At 37.6% G+C, this 13,912-nt stretch overlaps 1 protein-coding gene across 3 annotated transcripts in view; it reads left to right on the plus strand.

The window, feature by feature from the left end:
• LOC106054021 (uncharacterized) overlaps window positions 1-5,350 on the plus strand; it is a 37,607-nt gene extending 32,257 nt beyond the window's left edge. For all 3 annotated transcript variants that reach the window (XM_056016583.1, XM_056016584.1, XM_056016585.1), the window contains 4 exons: window positions 791-925; window positions 2,121-2,216; window positions 4,313-4,385; window positions 4,986-5,350. In XM_056016583.1, coding sequence (XP_055872558.1) covers window positions 791-925; window positions 2,121-2,216; window positions 4,313-4,385; window positions 4,986-5,151 — 470 coding nt within the window. In that variant the 3' untranslated portion in view covers window positions 5,152-5,350. The remainder of the gene's footprint in view (window positions 1-790; window positions 926-2,120; window positions 2,217-4,312; window positions 4,386-4,985) is intronic.
• The last annotated feature ends 8,562 nt before the right edge of the window (window positions 5,351-13,912 follow it).

The following is a 13,912-nucleotide window of genomic DNA, read 5'->3' on the forward strand; positions in this document are numbered from 1 at the left end:
CATCTATCTAGTTAATTATTAAATTAAAAAAAAACTTAGAACCTAGTCGTAAATTATACTCAAATAAATATAAATCACTGACAAAAAAGGGAAAAAGGCAAGTAACTGGTACCTAAACAAGGAAGGCTAATTAGTTTTGATTGGCTACCCACATAGGGGTAAGGAAAACCCTGAATCCGAACCTCTGCTGCCTTGTAACTAAATCCAAACATGGGAAAGGCTTCTAGCATCAACCTAGATGAAAAATTAGGAGCCCTAGGCAGCTTGCAACCCTACATTATGAAAGAATCCAAACTGCTTGGGCTATAAGTTTTTCTTTTTGTGCTCATTAGCTGCCTGGAGAGGAGGGCCATGCAGCACCCCTACCATAGCTAATGCCCATGCTCATCACTATGAGATGAACCAAATAAATTTGTCCACATACTATACAAGTAAAAGAATATAACTTTTGTGGAACATTAGCAGTCTACATGGTTAAGCGGTTGCTTCCAAACCTGGGGTCTTGGCTTCGAATCTCGATGAAGACTGGGATTATGAATTTAAGGATTTTTAGGGCGCATTTGAGTCCACCTAACTCAGAAATAAAGGCAAAAGTAAAGGCAGTTGGTCATTGTGCTGGCCACATGACACCCTGGTCATTAACCTTTGGCCATAGAAACAAATGACCTTAACATCATCTGCCCCATAGATCACATGGTCTGAAAGAAGAACTTAACTTTTTTTTTACTTAAGTATTCTACACATATTTGACTAACCTAAACCATTGTTCTATTTGTTTTTACTTTCACAGATTGTCCAGAGTTCAAATGGGATGTAGACTGTGTTCGAAGCTGCCCCAATTGCCATTCTGACTGTGATAAGTTCACTGGTACCTGTGACTATTGTACGTCTGGTTACAAGTACCCAGAGAAAGGATGTAACACAGGTGAAGCTTCTTGTTCAAAAAAGTTTTATTCCATAACCATCATCTTTCTCTTGACATTCGTGGGGGTTTGGGATTACCTCACACTTCCTTTTGAGCAACTGTCTTTAGCAGCATATTTATAGTGAGGCGGTCCATTCTTTCATGCTGTCGAGCTTTAGCTTGGACAACTCTTTCTTTGTGCTCCTTCCACTTACAGCTCATATTTATAAATCAATTTGTATAGTATTGTCACAGGCCAAGAGGATACAGCTTAACAAATTTATTTGTGTGGTCTAAAGTTTTTACACATTATTTCTGTCACCCAATCTCAGATCAAGCTGAAATTTTGAACAATTTATATCTTTTAACTGACAACACAAGAATCAATAACAAAAATGAACCAATTAGTTAATTAACCATTGATAATAAATTATTTTGTTTGGTATCTCAAACAAGGGAAAGAAATTGTACTTAGTCTGAACTGGTGGTCCAGGCAAGTGTTATCATCATAGCTTATAGAGGATGCTAAAAGCATGAAATTGCGCTAAACAAAATATTGGAAAACAATTGGTAAAAAGTATGTCTAATTGCACAGATTTATTATTGTTAGTCTAGATCTATTACAAATTTAATTACATGACTGATTCAAACTAATTGATACACTTAATATAAGTTTTGTTTAAAAAAAAAAAAGCATTATTTTTTTGTATTTTCCTTCTGTTGAAGCATGTAATTATTCTTGTTGCATTAATCTAATTCTAGAGTTTGTGATTTCTGTTTGCAAATTTTTTCCTATTAGAGAAATGACAAAATATCAACTAAAATATATCATTACAACTTGGAAGATGATATACTCAATCGAGTAAAAAAACAATCAGATTAGTGCAATACCTTTATGTCTTTAAAACCATGCATACAGGTTATGTAAATACTATAAAAAAATACATCAATACACAGCTACAAAATGAACAAGTCTTTCATAAAATCAGTTCAATAAAAAAAAAATACTGTTTGGGCCCTGTAGATTGATGGGCTCTTTGTTCAGTATTTTTTGAGGTATTAATTTACTCAGAGGTTAGAGAGATTGCTTTATTATATTTTTATTTACTATCTGTTGATGGGAAGGTATATACATCTCTTAGGAAAGAAATCCATTATTTTATCTATTTCAAAGAACTGAATCCTCAATTTTTTAATCTTATTTCTTTATCATCAGCTTGTGAGGCGAATGAGTTTGGTGTAAACTGCGTTGGAGACTGTCGACGCCAGTGTGGGGAAGATTGCGCAGATCGTGTCACTGGGCGATGTCCCAGTAAGTAGACAGGATATGTCACATATCGAGATTAACACGCTCTTTATAATAACAATGGAAAGGTTCTCTGTCAGAGGACAACTCCTGAGAACAGATGTTTGCAAAGCTAAGTGTCTCAAAGGAGATAATCCCAATGTACTTATGCAAAGCCCAACTTTCCTGCTTATAGCCTGCTCAGTGTACTCCAAACTCTTTTGTGAACCAGGGGGGAGGTGGTGGGGTATCTTGAAGAAGGTTTTCATTCTGCCTCAAGGCCATCAGTAAACACAACTCTACTTGAGCTGGGATTTGAATCTGAGCCCACTAAATAGGTAGCCTATTGGTTTTAGCCATTCAGCCACACATCCCGCTTCTGTTTCTGGAATATTTATACATTTTATTGACCTGAACATTTTATAGACCTGAACATTTTATAGATCTGAACATTTTATAGATCTGAACATTTTATAGACACTGAACATTTTATAGACCTGAACATTTTATAGATCTGAACATTTTAAAGACCTGAACATTTTATAGATCTGAATATTTTATAGACCTGAACATTTCATAGACCTGAACATTTTATAGACCTAAACATTTTATAGACCTGAACTGAAGTCTGAGAAGTAGAAATAAGGGAGATAGATTCAGTCAGTCAATTGTATATTTTATTTTGAGACTAATTATGTAGTGTAGTTAGGGAGTAGGCATTCAAATGTGAAAAAGTCTGCCAGCTGAAGTGAGAGCTGGATGGTCAGAACAGTTCATGGAACTCTTAGACCTACCTCAACTGTAGTATATTAATAATAGTAAATGTTTGTTTGTTATAAAATGTTTTACATGTTTCGGATATTCCTTCAGAGCCAAAGGTAGTTTACTTCCTAGTCCAAACCTTCCGCAGGTCAAGGGGGGATGGGAGTGGGCAGGGTTTGAACCCGGGACCATCAACAAATCCAAACGACAGTTCAGCGCGCAAACCACATAACCAGGCAGCCAGCCAAATCTGTGTAGTAGCTGGTTAAATCCAACTCCTGGCCTTTAGTGTGGCCCAGATACTGGCTCCAGTGGAACTGTTATCACTGATTGGAGAAGGAGTGAAATTGAGCCACTGATGCCTAAACCAGTACGCTTTGGTAGGAGAGTTAGCCTTGGCTGACACCCACCTAGGAAAACTATTTGATTTAAAAACCCCTGCTTCCTTGCAGCCATACCCAAATAGATAAGTCAAATGCAGGTAACTCTCAAGTAGTAAAATCAAATGACACAGGCAATAGGCCAAGAATATATGTTAGTCGACGCTGGTATTGAATTTTGAACAAGAAGTTTAATAATAATGATAAAGAAAACAGTAGAATGTTGTCAAGCTAAATCTCTACGTTCATAAAAGCACCAACGCATAATTATTTGGCTTAGAACCAACACAACATAATGAGACAACATATGTTCCCAAAGCTTAAATTCGGGACGATCAAAATCTGCCATGTCCTTCAAAGCTACATACTATATCAAGAGGCCCAAACAATACTCTGGCCCCAAAACCAACCTTTATATAGAACAAAAACTATACTGAGAACTGCCTCATCTGGAAACCACTGCGCAGTTTATCTCAGATATAGGATTACTGATCTGAACCCTCAGACATGTAAAACAATGAGAAAGAAGAGTAATAAAAGCTCCTTATCTCTAAAGCTGTCAAGAGTAGTCTGTTTACATTGGTTAATCTTTCACTATCCATTTACAAAATTGAGTCTAGTTTTTACTAGTCGCTTCATTGTCTCTAGATCAAAACTTTCCCAATTTACAAAATAAATAACTTAATTTCTAGTTGCTTCATGACAAACTGAGGACATACACATATGTGTAAAATATATTCAACATTGAAACTGCTGAGCTAATATACAGACCTAACTTACTGACCTAACTTACTGACCTGCCTTTTTTTTTATTTATAAAAGTGCTGAGACTGGGATCTCTTCTACAGCTATCATCAATCTATTCAAAGTGATTTCTTAGGAGATAGTTACAGAATTTCTTTGGTGTCTAATTAGTTTCTAGATTTTGTTCAGTCTGGCCACACTAAGCTGTCACTAACATTTAGCTTAAATTATCCACAGGTCAGAGGTGGATTTATGTGTTGGCACTGGTCCCCATTTGTTTTCTACCTGCCCTGTACCTGATGTTGAAAAAGTGAGTTGTACAAAATTATCAAACGTGATAAAAAAAAGTTTTTAAATAGGGATAAAATAACTACAACAATAAACATTAAATCTTTTTTTTAAATGACAATAAAAAAAAAAGATTGTTTTAAAGTAAAGTAATATTTCAAAGGGAAGCCATCTCTGTTTAAGGAATATTGTCCTATGAGTTTTAGATGTAACTTTAAAAAAAATGATTATTTAGTCCTAGCCCAAACTTTCAAAAAGATAGAAAGAGATAGCAGAGTACAAGGTTTGAACTTAGGACCATCATAGCACTTCAACCTGCATACCACTAGCTCAGCCATCCATCCTAAAAATTTAAAAGAGGGGCCTCACAAGGATTCATTCAATTGGGCCTGCAGTTTGTAAGGCCAGCACTGCCAATGTAATTTGTAGACACCTGGGCAATATGCCAAAGGTGAAATATACCAGGCTTTGTGCTAGAGGCTAAATGTGGGAATTTAATATAGCTTCATTTGAATGATGAGGGAAACACAGGGTTAGTAGGACACAGGGTCGGTAGGGTACATCAAGATAAATCTATTTGAAATTCAAATACTTAATACTGAATTTTCTTTTTTCCAACCAGAAAGTCCTCAAATGTTATAGAAACGATTGATCTCCAGTCTCCTGAAGACTATTACTATGAATTTGAAGAATTAGCTGATGAGCCTCTAGCCAGTGAAGTGAATTTGTTGCAGAAGTCCAATGTGTCTGTTATGTCTCAAACCACCAATGGGTCCACTGAGCTCTAGTTGTCACCCTTGTTCAATTCTGTTATTTTTTAATACAATTTGTTTTTCAATAAATATTTCGAATCTAATAAATAATTTATTTAAATTTGGATTTCATTGTATTGATAGTTTAACAAGACTTTTCATGGCCTTTTTGTTTTTACTATACCTCTATTCAAGTCTCACATTCAGAATGGGTCGGCAAAACCTGGGAGGACAGGGGTTTTCCTACAATTTTGACAGTTGTATTATGTTTTGTTTTCTTTTTGAATAAAAAGTATTTTGTATATTTCTTGAAAAATCTTATGAAGCATTTATATTGTAAATGGCTGCTAGGAAATCTTTTGAAGTATACGTTTCATTTGATGTGAATTTGTGTGCTAGAAAAATGGTTGAAACACATTCAATGCTGTGCGACTCTTTACACACTGTATATCATTCTTTAGGAGGCACTGTGGCTGAGCGGTAAAGCTGGGGATAGTGTAGGAAGTATTACTTGGACATCTGCGCTGCGTCAGGTCGAGACAAATCGTTACAGAAGGCCTGAAAGGTCACAACACGTTGACAGTTTAGGTCAATAGTTCGTTGCCATGCCCTACACACCTATGAATCTATAAAGGGACCAACAACAATATTCCAAATCCTATAGATAACATGTCCAGTCATATAAGAATTTTTATTGGTTTGATGGAGTTGTCACATGATCTCAAATTGGTCCCGCTACAAAGTCCTTCATAAATCACAATTATTATTTCAAAGTGTAGCAATACTTTGTTTGGAATCAAAATACAAAATAATCAAAAATGAATTAGCAGAAAATTAGTAAGATAAAAAGCAGCTAGTGCTGGAATCCTGTGCAAAAAATTTAGTAAAATTATTAATGTTTTTTCACAAGCACTAGATATTCGCCTACCTTATGATGACACTAATACCAAGACAACAAAGATATTGACATATAAGTCAAAAACCTTCAAACAAGTAAACTGAATGTTCTTTTGTGTGTGTATTCATCTCTAAGATGCAGACAGTTAGACTAGGTTGCAAGTTATTTAGAAAGCAGTCAGTATATGACCTTGTGAGTAAAGTTTCCCTTTCAGAGCTTGCAATCTACAGAGCTATTAAATGTTTCTTTGGGCAACGGTTAACAAGCAGGGTGTCGTGTGGCCAGCACAACGTCCAAAGTCAGGTACCCATTAGAGTTGGATGGACTCAGTGGCACCCTAAATTTCCTGAAATTAAGAAATTCCAGTCTTTATCAAGATTCGAACACAAGACCCTAGGTTTGTATGCCAAGCACTTAACAGTGAGGCCACCGAACCCTCATGACCTTAAAAGATTGGCAGTCAAATAATGGAGGATGAAGAGTTGTATTCATAAATTGTCCATTTTCCTGAGGAAATGTTGAGGAGTGAAACTGAATCATAAACATGTTCATTGATGGAGGATCTTTAGGAACATGTATTTGTTAATGTCCATGGTAGCAAGAATTTGTTCACATTAAGAGATTCCCCATTTCATGTGTAATGCTTTATTTATTGAGTAGTGGCACTTTGTGTATAGTTTTAAAATCATCTAGCAAATATTCATATAGCTAACTACTTTTGATACATTATTAAACTTTACACAATGCTTCTGAGTAAAGGTATAATAACACTGGTAAAAAAGGAGCATTTGTACAAATTTATCCAAGCATATGTGCCTTTATCTTTGTCTCTTTCAGAGTATTTTATTAGGTTTTGTTTTTGTATTTGAAGATTATGGTTTAGTATTTTTATATGTAATTGCTACTGTACGTTTGAGTCTTCTATCCTGAAAGGTTTCTAGATTTAGTGATTTTACTAAAGATTTACTGTAATCAAATGTGAATATTTGCTCTATTTTTTGTCTGTTTTTATAAAAAAAGATATAAAAATATTTCTGATTCAATTACTGTGAAAACCAAGCTGTGCACTAAATGTTAAAAGTAAGGGAGAGTATGCAGCACACCACAATGTTTATCCTTGTTATTGTTCCTGATTTAGTGCAAGGTCGATATTGGGATCAGTTTATATTTTATACTGGATAGAACTATGGTACACAAAACATATTGAGCATTAAATATTGCAGCCTTTGAATGTGCTATTAATTTGTATCTGTATTTGTGCTTGGGGTTTGTAAAGGCACCGAACTTATGTGTATCACTTGTCTAGCAAGTTTCTTTGTATGACTGACTTGAAGATTGTGTGGGGCCTTTCAATGGCAAGCGTTTTTCTTCTGTTGCCAGTTTCTTGTACAGATTTGTTTAGAGGGCTGGTCACACAAGAAGTTGTAAGGGGAAAAGGTCATCTCTTTTGTTGATATGACCTTAGACAACGTATTACGACATAAACACAGTCGTGTGTATTTGTGTTGACTGTGAGAACAGGTTAGCTTTGCAGTGTGAAGGATGCAGGATAAGTGGCTTTGTTGTTAGCGGTCTTAGGTAGGGGAGACAACTTTAATGGAATACCAGATTGAAAAGACATGTTATTGTAGGGAGTTAGTTGGAGTTCAATGTCCTGAGGATATGGGGTTGGCAAAACACTAGGAATGAAGCCAAACATCCTCGGAATGTAGGGTTGGAAAGACGCAGTGAATGGCGCCAAATGTCTTGAGGATGTAGGGTTGGAAAGATGTCTCACCAGCAGACTTGTACAGTTAGACTTCAATTTGTTTCTTCCCTATCTCTGTATTCTCTAACGGTAGCATTGATGTTGACATAGTCACGTGTAAATCGTCATCTTTCTGTTGGTGTTGTAGGCATGTTCCAGGAATGCAGTCTCAATTGCTCAGGTTTCCAAAAATGTCTTCCCACATAAAGAAAATCAAATAGGCCTATCATGGGGTTACAATTCTGGAGTTTTTGGGGGACAAACTGTTGACAATGCTTTGCAATCTGATCCAATATGGGAAAGGGGGGGGGTAACAATTCTGAGTCTTTGCGAAATAAACTGTTGACAATTACTCTGCACTGAGTTGTAGTGTTTTTCTCACACCCAGTTTGCATCATATAAACCCAGGAGTGACTCAAGGGTGACGTGACATAAAGTTGTGTCAGACGTTAAGAAAACAAAAAAAAAGTCTCTATTCACAGCAAACTTATGTGACCAGATCAAAAAAATACACATCGTTTCCTTCTGGTCGCTAGATCAAAAGTCAAGTAGTACAAACTTTTCTGCCAAAGTGTTCAACACAGGTATGTCCACTTCGTTGTTCACTCTCACAGGTCAACGACAGTTCTACATATTGCGGATGTTCCTTTAGAGTTGAAGATAATCTATTTCCTAGTCCAAACCTCCCCCAGGACGAGTGTATGGCAGCGGGCAGGGTATGAACCCGGGACCATAGAGACTACCGAACCACACTCCAGCGCGCATACTGCACGGCCAGGCAAGCCTTTCAAAATATGCTTTATAACTCTCTCCTGGACCTTTAGAAAGTAGTGTCCTAACTATACTAGCAGCTTTACACGTGTAGTTTTAAAATTCATGCAGCAGCTAAAGGCAGGTCATAACTTCTCCCTCATCAACAAACATATTCGTCGCTGCGTTTCCATTCAAGTCTTTCCACAAGCTATCTTATAAAATACAGACGTTACTTCAAAAAAAGATGATTAGCTATACTAGACTTCCAGATGCGACGCAGTTAAAAGCCTCAAAACTTAGTTGTAAATCTTCTATCTGCGGTTTCTAGTAAACAGACAAGTTTCCCCTTCCTCCTCCAAGTCTCTAAGAAGGTGCGACGCCATGTTTTGAGGCCTAAATAGACCACCTTGCTTCCGTTTTCCTTTTATCGCCTTCCTACGTCTTGCCTACGAATAGGCCTAGGCCCCGTGAACCTAGCACAACGTTCGGTCACCACCATTTCCCTTTTTTTTTTTTACAATAAATTTTCAATGTCCAGTACAAATAAAAACTAAAATTAACATCATTAAGTCGTTTAAATCTTTTAAGATTTTTTTTTTTTTGCTCAGACTATCAAGGACACATTACATAACACGAGAAATATCCTTTCTGCCGAGAGTCCAAAACTATTAGCCCACTGTCTGGACAGTTTTGTCGAGTCTTTGTGTATGTAATATTGTATTATTTTGAATAAACTGGCTTTTAACGAAGAAACTATAATTTTGTGTACATTTTTCACCTTTCTTCTGACCTCGTACGGGCGTCTCGCGACTTCATTGAATAAATTAATATTTTGTTTACGTTGGGAACAATGTCGTTTTTTTAAATTAATACTCATATATGGATTTAAAAGTAGCCTAGTGTTGAAGCAAGGGAAATAATAAAGAGATTATCAATTTTACATCTTGACTTTTTTGTTCTCTCCCTTCGCTAGCGAAGATTTAATAATATTCTTTTTTAAAAGGAGCACTCAAAGTGTCGTGATTTACAGTGTATTAGGGCTACTAATGTAACGTATTATTCGAAATAATGTAATAGCTTACATCCGTATACATGCTTTTAGTAGGCTTCATCCTTCATAGGGGCATACACAAGATATTCAACAACAAAAAAGAACAATTCTGTCAGAACGTGGAAAAATAATTACGGAGATAAAGAGTTAAACCGAAGTACAAAGAGACTTTGCTAAAATATGAAGCAATCTTGACACTATTTGCTGTTCAGAAAGATATTAACTCTTTCTCTCCGTAATTATTTACCACATTCTGGTGGAATCAACGCTGATATCGTCAGTTAGGAGAGAAAGAGTTAAATTACCTTTAAACAATTGAACGTGATGCTCTGAGATCATATAGCCTAAAATTGTGTGTGTAACCAACTCGAAGATGAAGACACTCGAACAGGATCTACAGGTTAGTGAACAAGCAGCAGACGACTTGGTCAGGTGGCCAGACAAAAGAATTGAGGACGAAGAGTTGGATTTGCCCATTTAATTCCATATACCCGAGAACATGGATAGGAGTTAGGAGTGAAACTGAATCTGATGAGAACATGGATAGGAGTTAGGAGTGAAACTGAATCTGATGAGAACATGGACAGGAGTTAGGAGTGAAACTGAATCCGATGAGAATATGGATAGGAGTTAGGAGTGAAACTGAATCCGATGAGAATATGGATAGGAGTTAGGAGTGAAACTGAATCCGATGAGAATATGGATAGGAGTTAGGAGTGAAACTGAATCCGATGAGAACATGGATAGGAGTTAGGAGTGAAACTGAATCCGATGAGAACATGGATAGGAGTTAGGAGTGAAACTGAATCCGATGAGAATATGGATAGGAGTTAGGAGTGAAACTGAATCCGATGAGAACATGGATAGGAGTTAGGAGTGAAACTGAATCCGATGAGAACATGGATAGGAGTTAGGAGTGAAACTGAATCTGATGAGAACATGGATAGGAGTTAGGAGTGAAACTGAATCCGATGAGAACATGGATAGGAGTTAGGAGTGAAACTGAATCTGATGAGAACATGGACAGGAGTTAGGAGTGAAACTGAATCCGATGAGAACATGGATAGGAGTTAGGAGTGAAACTGAATCTGATGAGAACATGGACAGGAGTTAGGAGTGAAACTGAATCCGATGAGAACATGGATAGGAGTTAGGAGTGAAACTGAATCTGATGAGAACATGGACAGGAGTTAGGAGTGAAACTGAATCAGATGAGAACATGGATAGGAGTTAGGAGTGAAACTGAATCTGATGAGAACATGGATAGGAGTTAGGAGTGAAACTGAATCTGATGAGAACATGGATAGGAGTTAGGAGTGAAACTGAATCTGATGAGAACATGGATAGGAGTTAGGAGTGAAACTGAATCCGATGAGAATATGGATAGGAGTTAGGAGTGAAACTGAATCCGATGAGAACATGGATAGGAGTTAGGAGTGAAACTGAATCCGATGAGAACATGGATAGGAGTTAGGAGTGAAACTGAATCCGATGAGAATATGGATAGGAGTTAGGAGTGAAACTGAATCTGATGAGAACATGGATAGGAGTTAGGAGTGAAACTGAATCTGATGAGAACATGGATAGGAGTTAGGAGTGAAACTGAATCTGATGAGAACATGGATAGGAGTTAGGAGTGAAACTGAATCCGATGAGAATATGGATAGGAGTTAGGAGTGAAACTGAATCTGATGAGAACATGGATAGGAGTTAGGAGTGAAACTGAATCCGATGAGAACATGGATAGGAGTTAGGAGTGAAACTGAATCCGATGAGAACATGGATAGGAGTTAGGAGTGAAACTGAATCCGATGAGAACATGGATAGGAGTTAGGAGTGAAACTGAATCCGATGAGAACATGGATAGGAGTTAGGAGTGAAACTGAATCTGATGAGAACATGGATAGGAGTTAGGAGTGAAACTGAATCCGTTGAGAACATGGATAGGAGTTAGGAGTGAAACTGAATCTGATGAGAACATGGATAGGAGTTAGGAGTGAAACTGAATTCGACGAGAACATGGATAGGAGTTAGGAGTGAAACTGAATCCGATGAGAACATGGATAGGAGTTAGGAGTGAAACTGAATCTGATGAGAACATGGATAGGAGTTAGGAGTGAAACTGAATCCGATGAGAACATGGATAGGAGTTAGGAGTGAAACTGAATCCGATGAGAACATGGATAGGAGTTAGGAGTGAAACTGAATCTGATGAGAACATGGATAGGAGTTAGGAGTGAAACTGAATCTGATGAGAACATGGATAGGAGTTAGGAGTGAAACTGAATCCGATGAGAACATGGATAGGAGTGAAACTGAATCCGATGAGAACATGGATAGGAGTTAGGAGTGAAACTGAATCCGATGAGAACATGGATAGGAGTGAAACTGAATCTGATGAGAACATGGATAGGAGTTAGGAGTGAAACTGAATCTGATGAGAACATGGATAAGAGTTAGGAGTGAAACTGAATCCGATGAGAACATGGATAGGAGTTAGGAGTGAAACTGAATCTGATGAGAACATGGATAGGAGTTAGGAGTGAAACTGAATCTGATGAGAACATGGATAGGAGTTAGGAGTGAAACTGAATCCGATGAGAACATGGATAGGAGTGAAACTGAATCTGATGAGAACATGGACAGGAGTTAGGAGTGAAACTGAATCCGATGAGAACATGGACAGGAGTTAGGAGTGAAACTGAATCTGATGAGAACATGGATAGGAGTTAGGAGTGAAACTGAATCTGATGAGAACATGGATAGGAGTTAGGAGTGAAACTGAATCCGATGAGAACATGGATAGGAGTTAGGAGTGAAACTGAATCTGATGAGAAAATGGACAGGAGTTAGGAGTGAAACTGAATCCGATGAGAACATGGATAGGAGTTAGGAGTGAAACTGAATCCGATGAGAACATGGACAGGAGTTAGGAGTGAAACTGAATCTGATGAGAACATGGATAGGAGTTAGGAGTGAAACTGAATCTGATGAGAACATGGATAGGAGTTAGGAGTGAAACTGAATCTGATGAGAACATGGATAGGAGTTAGGAGTGAAACTGAATCCGATGAGAACATGGATAGGAGTTAGGAGTGAAACTGAATCTGATGAGAAAATGGACAGGAGTTAGGAGTGAAACTGAATCCGATGAGAACATGGATAGGAGTTAGGAGTGAAACTGAATCCGATGAGAACATGGATAGGAGTTAGGAGTGAAACTGAATCCGATGAGAACATGGATAGGAGTTAGGAGTGAAACTGAATCCGATGAGAATATGGATAGGAGTTAGGAGTGAAACTGAATCTGATGAGAACATGGACAGGAGTTAGGAGTGAAACTGAATCCGATGAGAACATGGATAGGAGTTAGGAGTGAAACTGAATCCGATGAGAACATGGATAGGAGTTAGGAGTGAAACTGAATCCGATGAGAATATGGATAGGAGTTAGGAGTGAAACTGAATCTGATGAGAACATGGACAGGAGTTAGGAGTGAAACTGAATCCGATGAGAATATGGATAGGAGTTAGGAGTGAAACTGAATCTGATGAGAACATGGATAGGAGTTAGGAATGAAACTGAATCCAATGAGAACATGGATAGGAGTTAGGAGTGAAACTGAATCTGATGAGAACATGGATAGGAGTTAGGAGTGAAACTGAATCTGATGAGAACATGGATAGGAGTTAGGAGTGAAACTGAATCTGATGAGAACATGGATAGGAGTTAGGAGTGAAACTGAATCCAATGAGAACATGGATAGGAGTTAGGAGTGAAACTGAATCTGATGAGAACATGGATAGGAGTTAGGAGTGAAACTGAATCTGATGAGAACATGGATAGGAGTTAGGAGTGAAACTGAATCTGATGAGAACATGGATAGGAGTTAGGAGTGAAACTGAATCTGATGAGAACATGGATAGGAGTTAGGAGTGAAACTGAATCTGATGAGAACATGGATAGGAGTTAGGAGTGAAACTGAATCCGATGAGAATATGGATAGGAGTGAAACTGAATCTGATGAGAACATGGATAGGAGTTAGGAGTGAAACTGAATCCGATGAGAACATGGACAGGAGTTAGGAGTGAAACTGAATCCGATGAGAATATGGATAGGAGTTAGGAGTGAAACTGAATCCGATGAGAACATGGATAGGAGTTAGGAATGAAACTGAATCCGATGAGAACATGGACAGGAGTTAGGAGTGAAACTGAATCCGATGAGAACATGGATAGGAGTTAGGAGTGAAACTGAATCTGATGAGAACATGGACAGGAGTTAGGAGTGAAACTGAATCCGATGAGAACATGGATAGGAGTTAGGAGTGAAACTGAATCCGATGAG

This window comes from Biomphalaria glabrata, chromosome 18 (genome assembly GCF_947242115.1).
Source record: "Biomphalaria glabrata chromosome 18, xgBioGlab47.1, whole genome shotgun sequence".
Taxonomy (NCBI): Eukaryota; Metazoa; Mollusca; class Gastropoda; family Planorbidae; genus Biomphalaria; species Biomphalaria glabrata.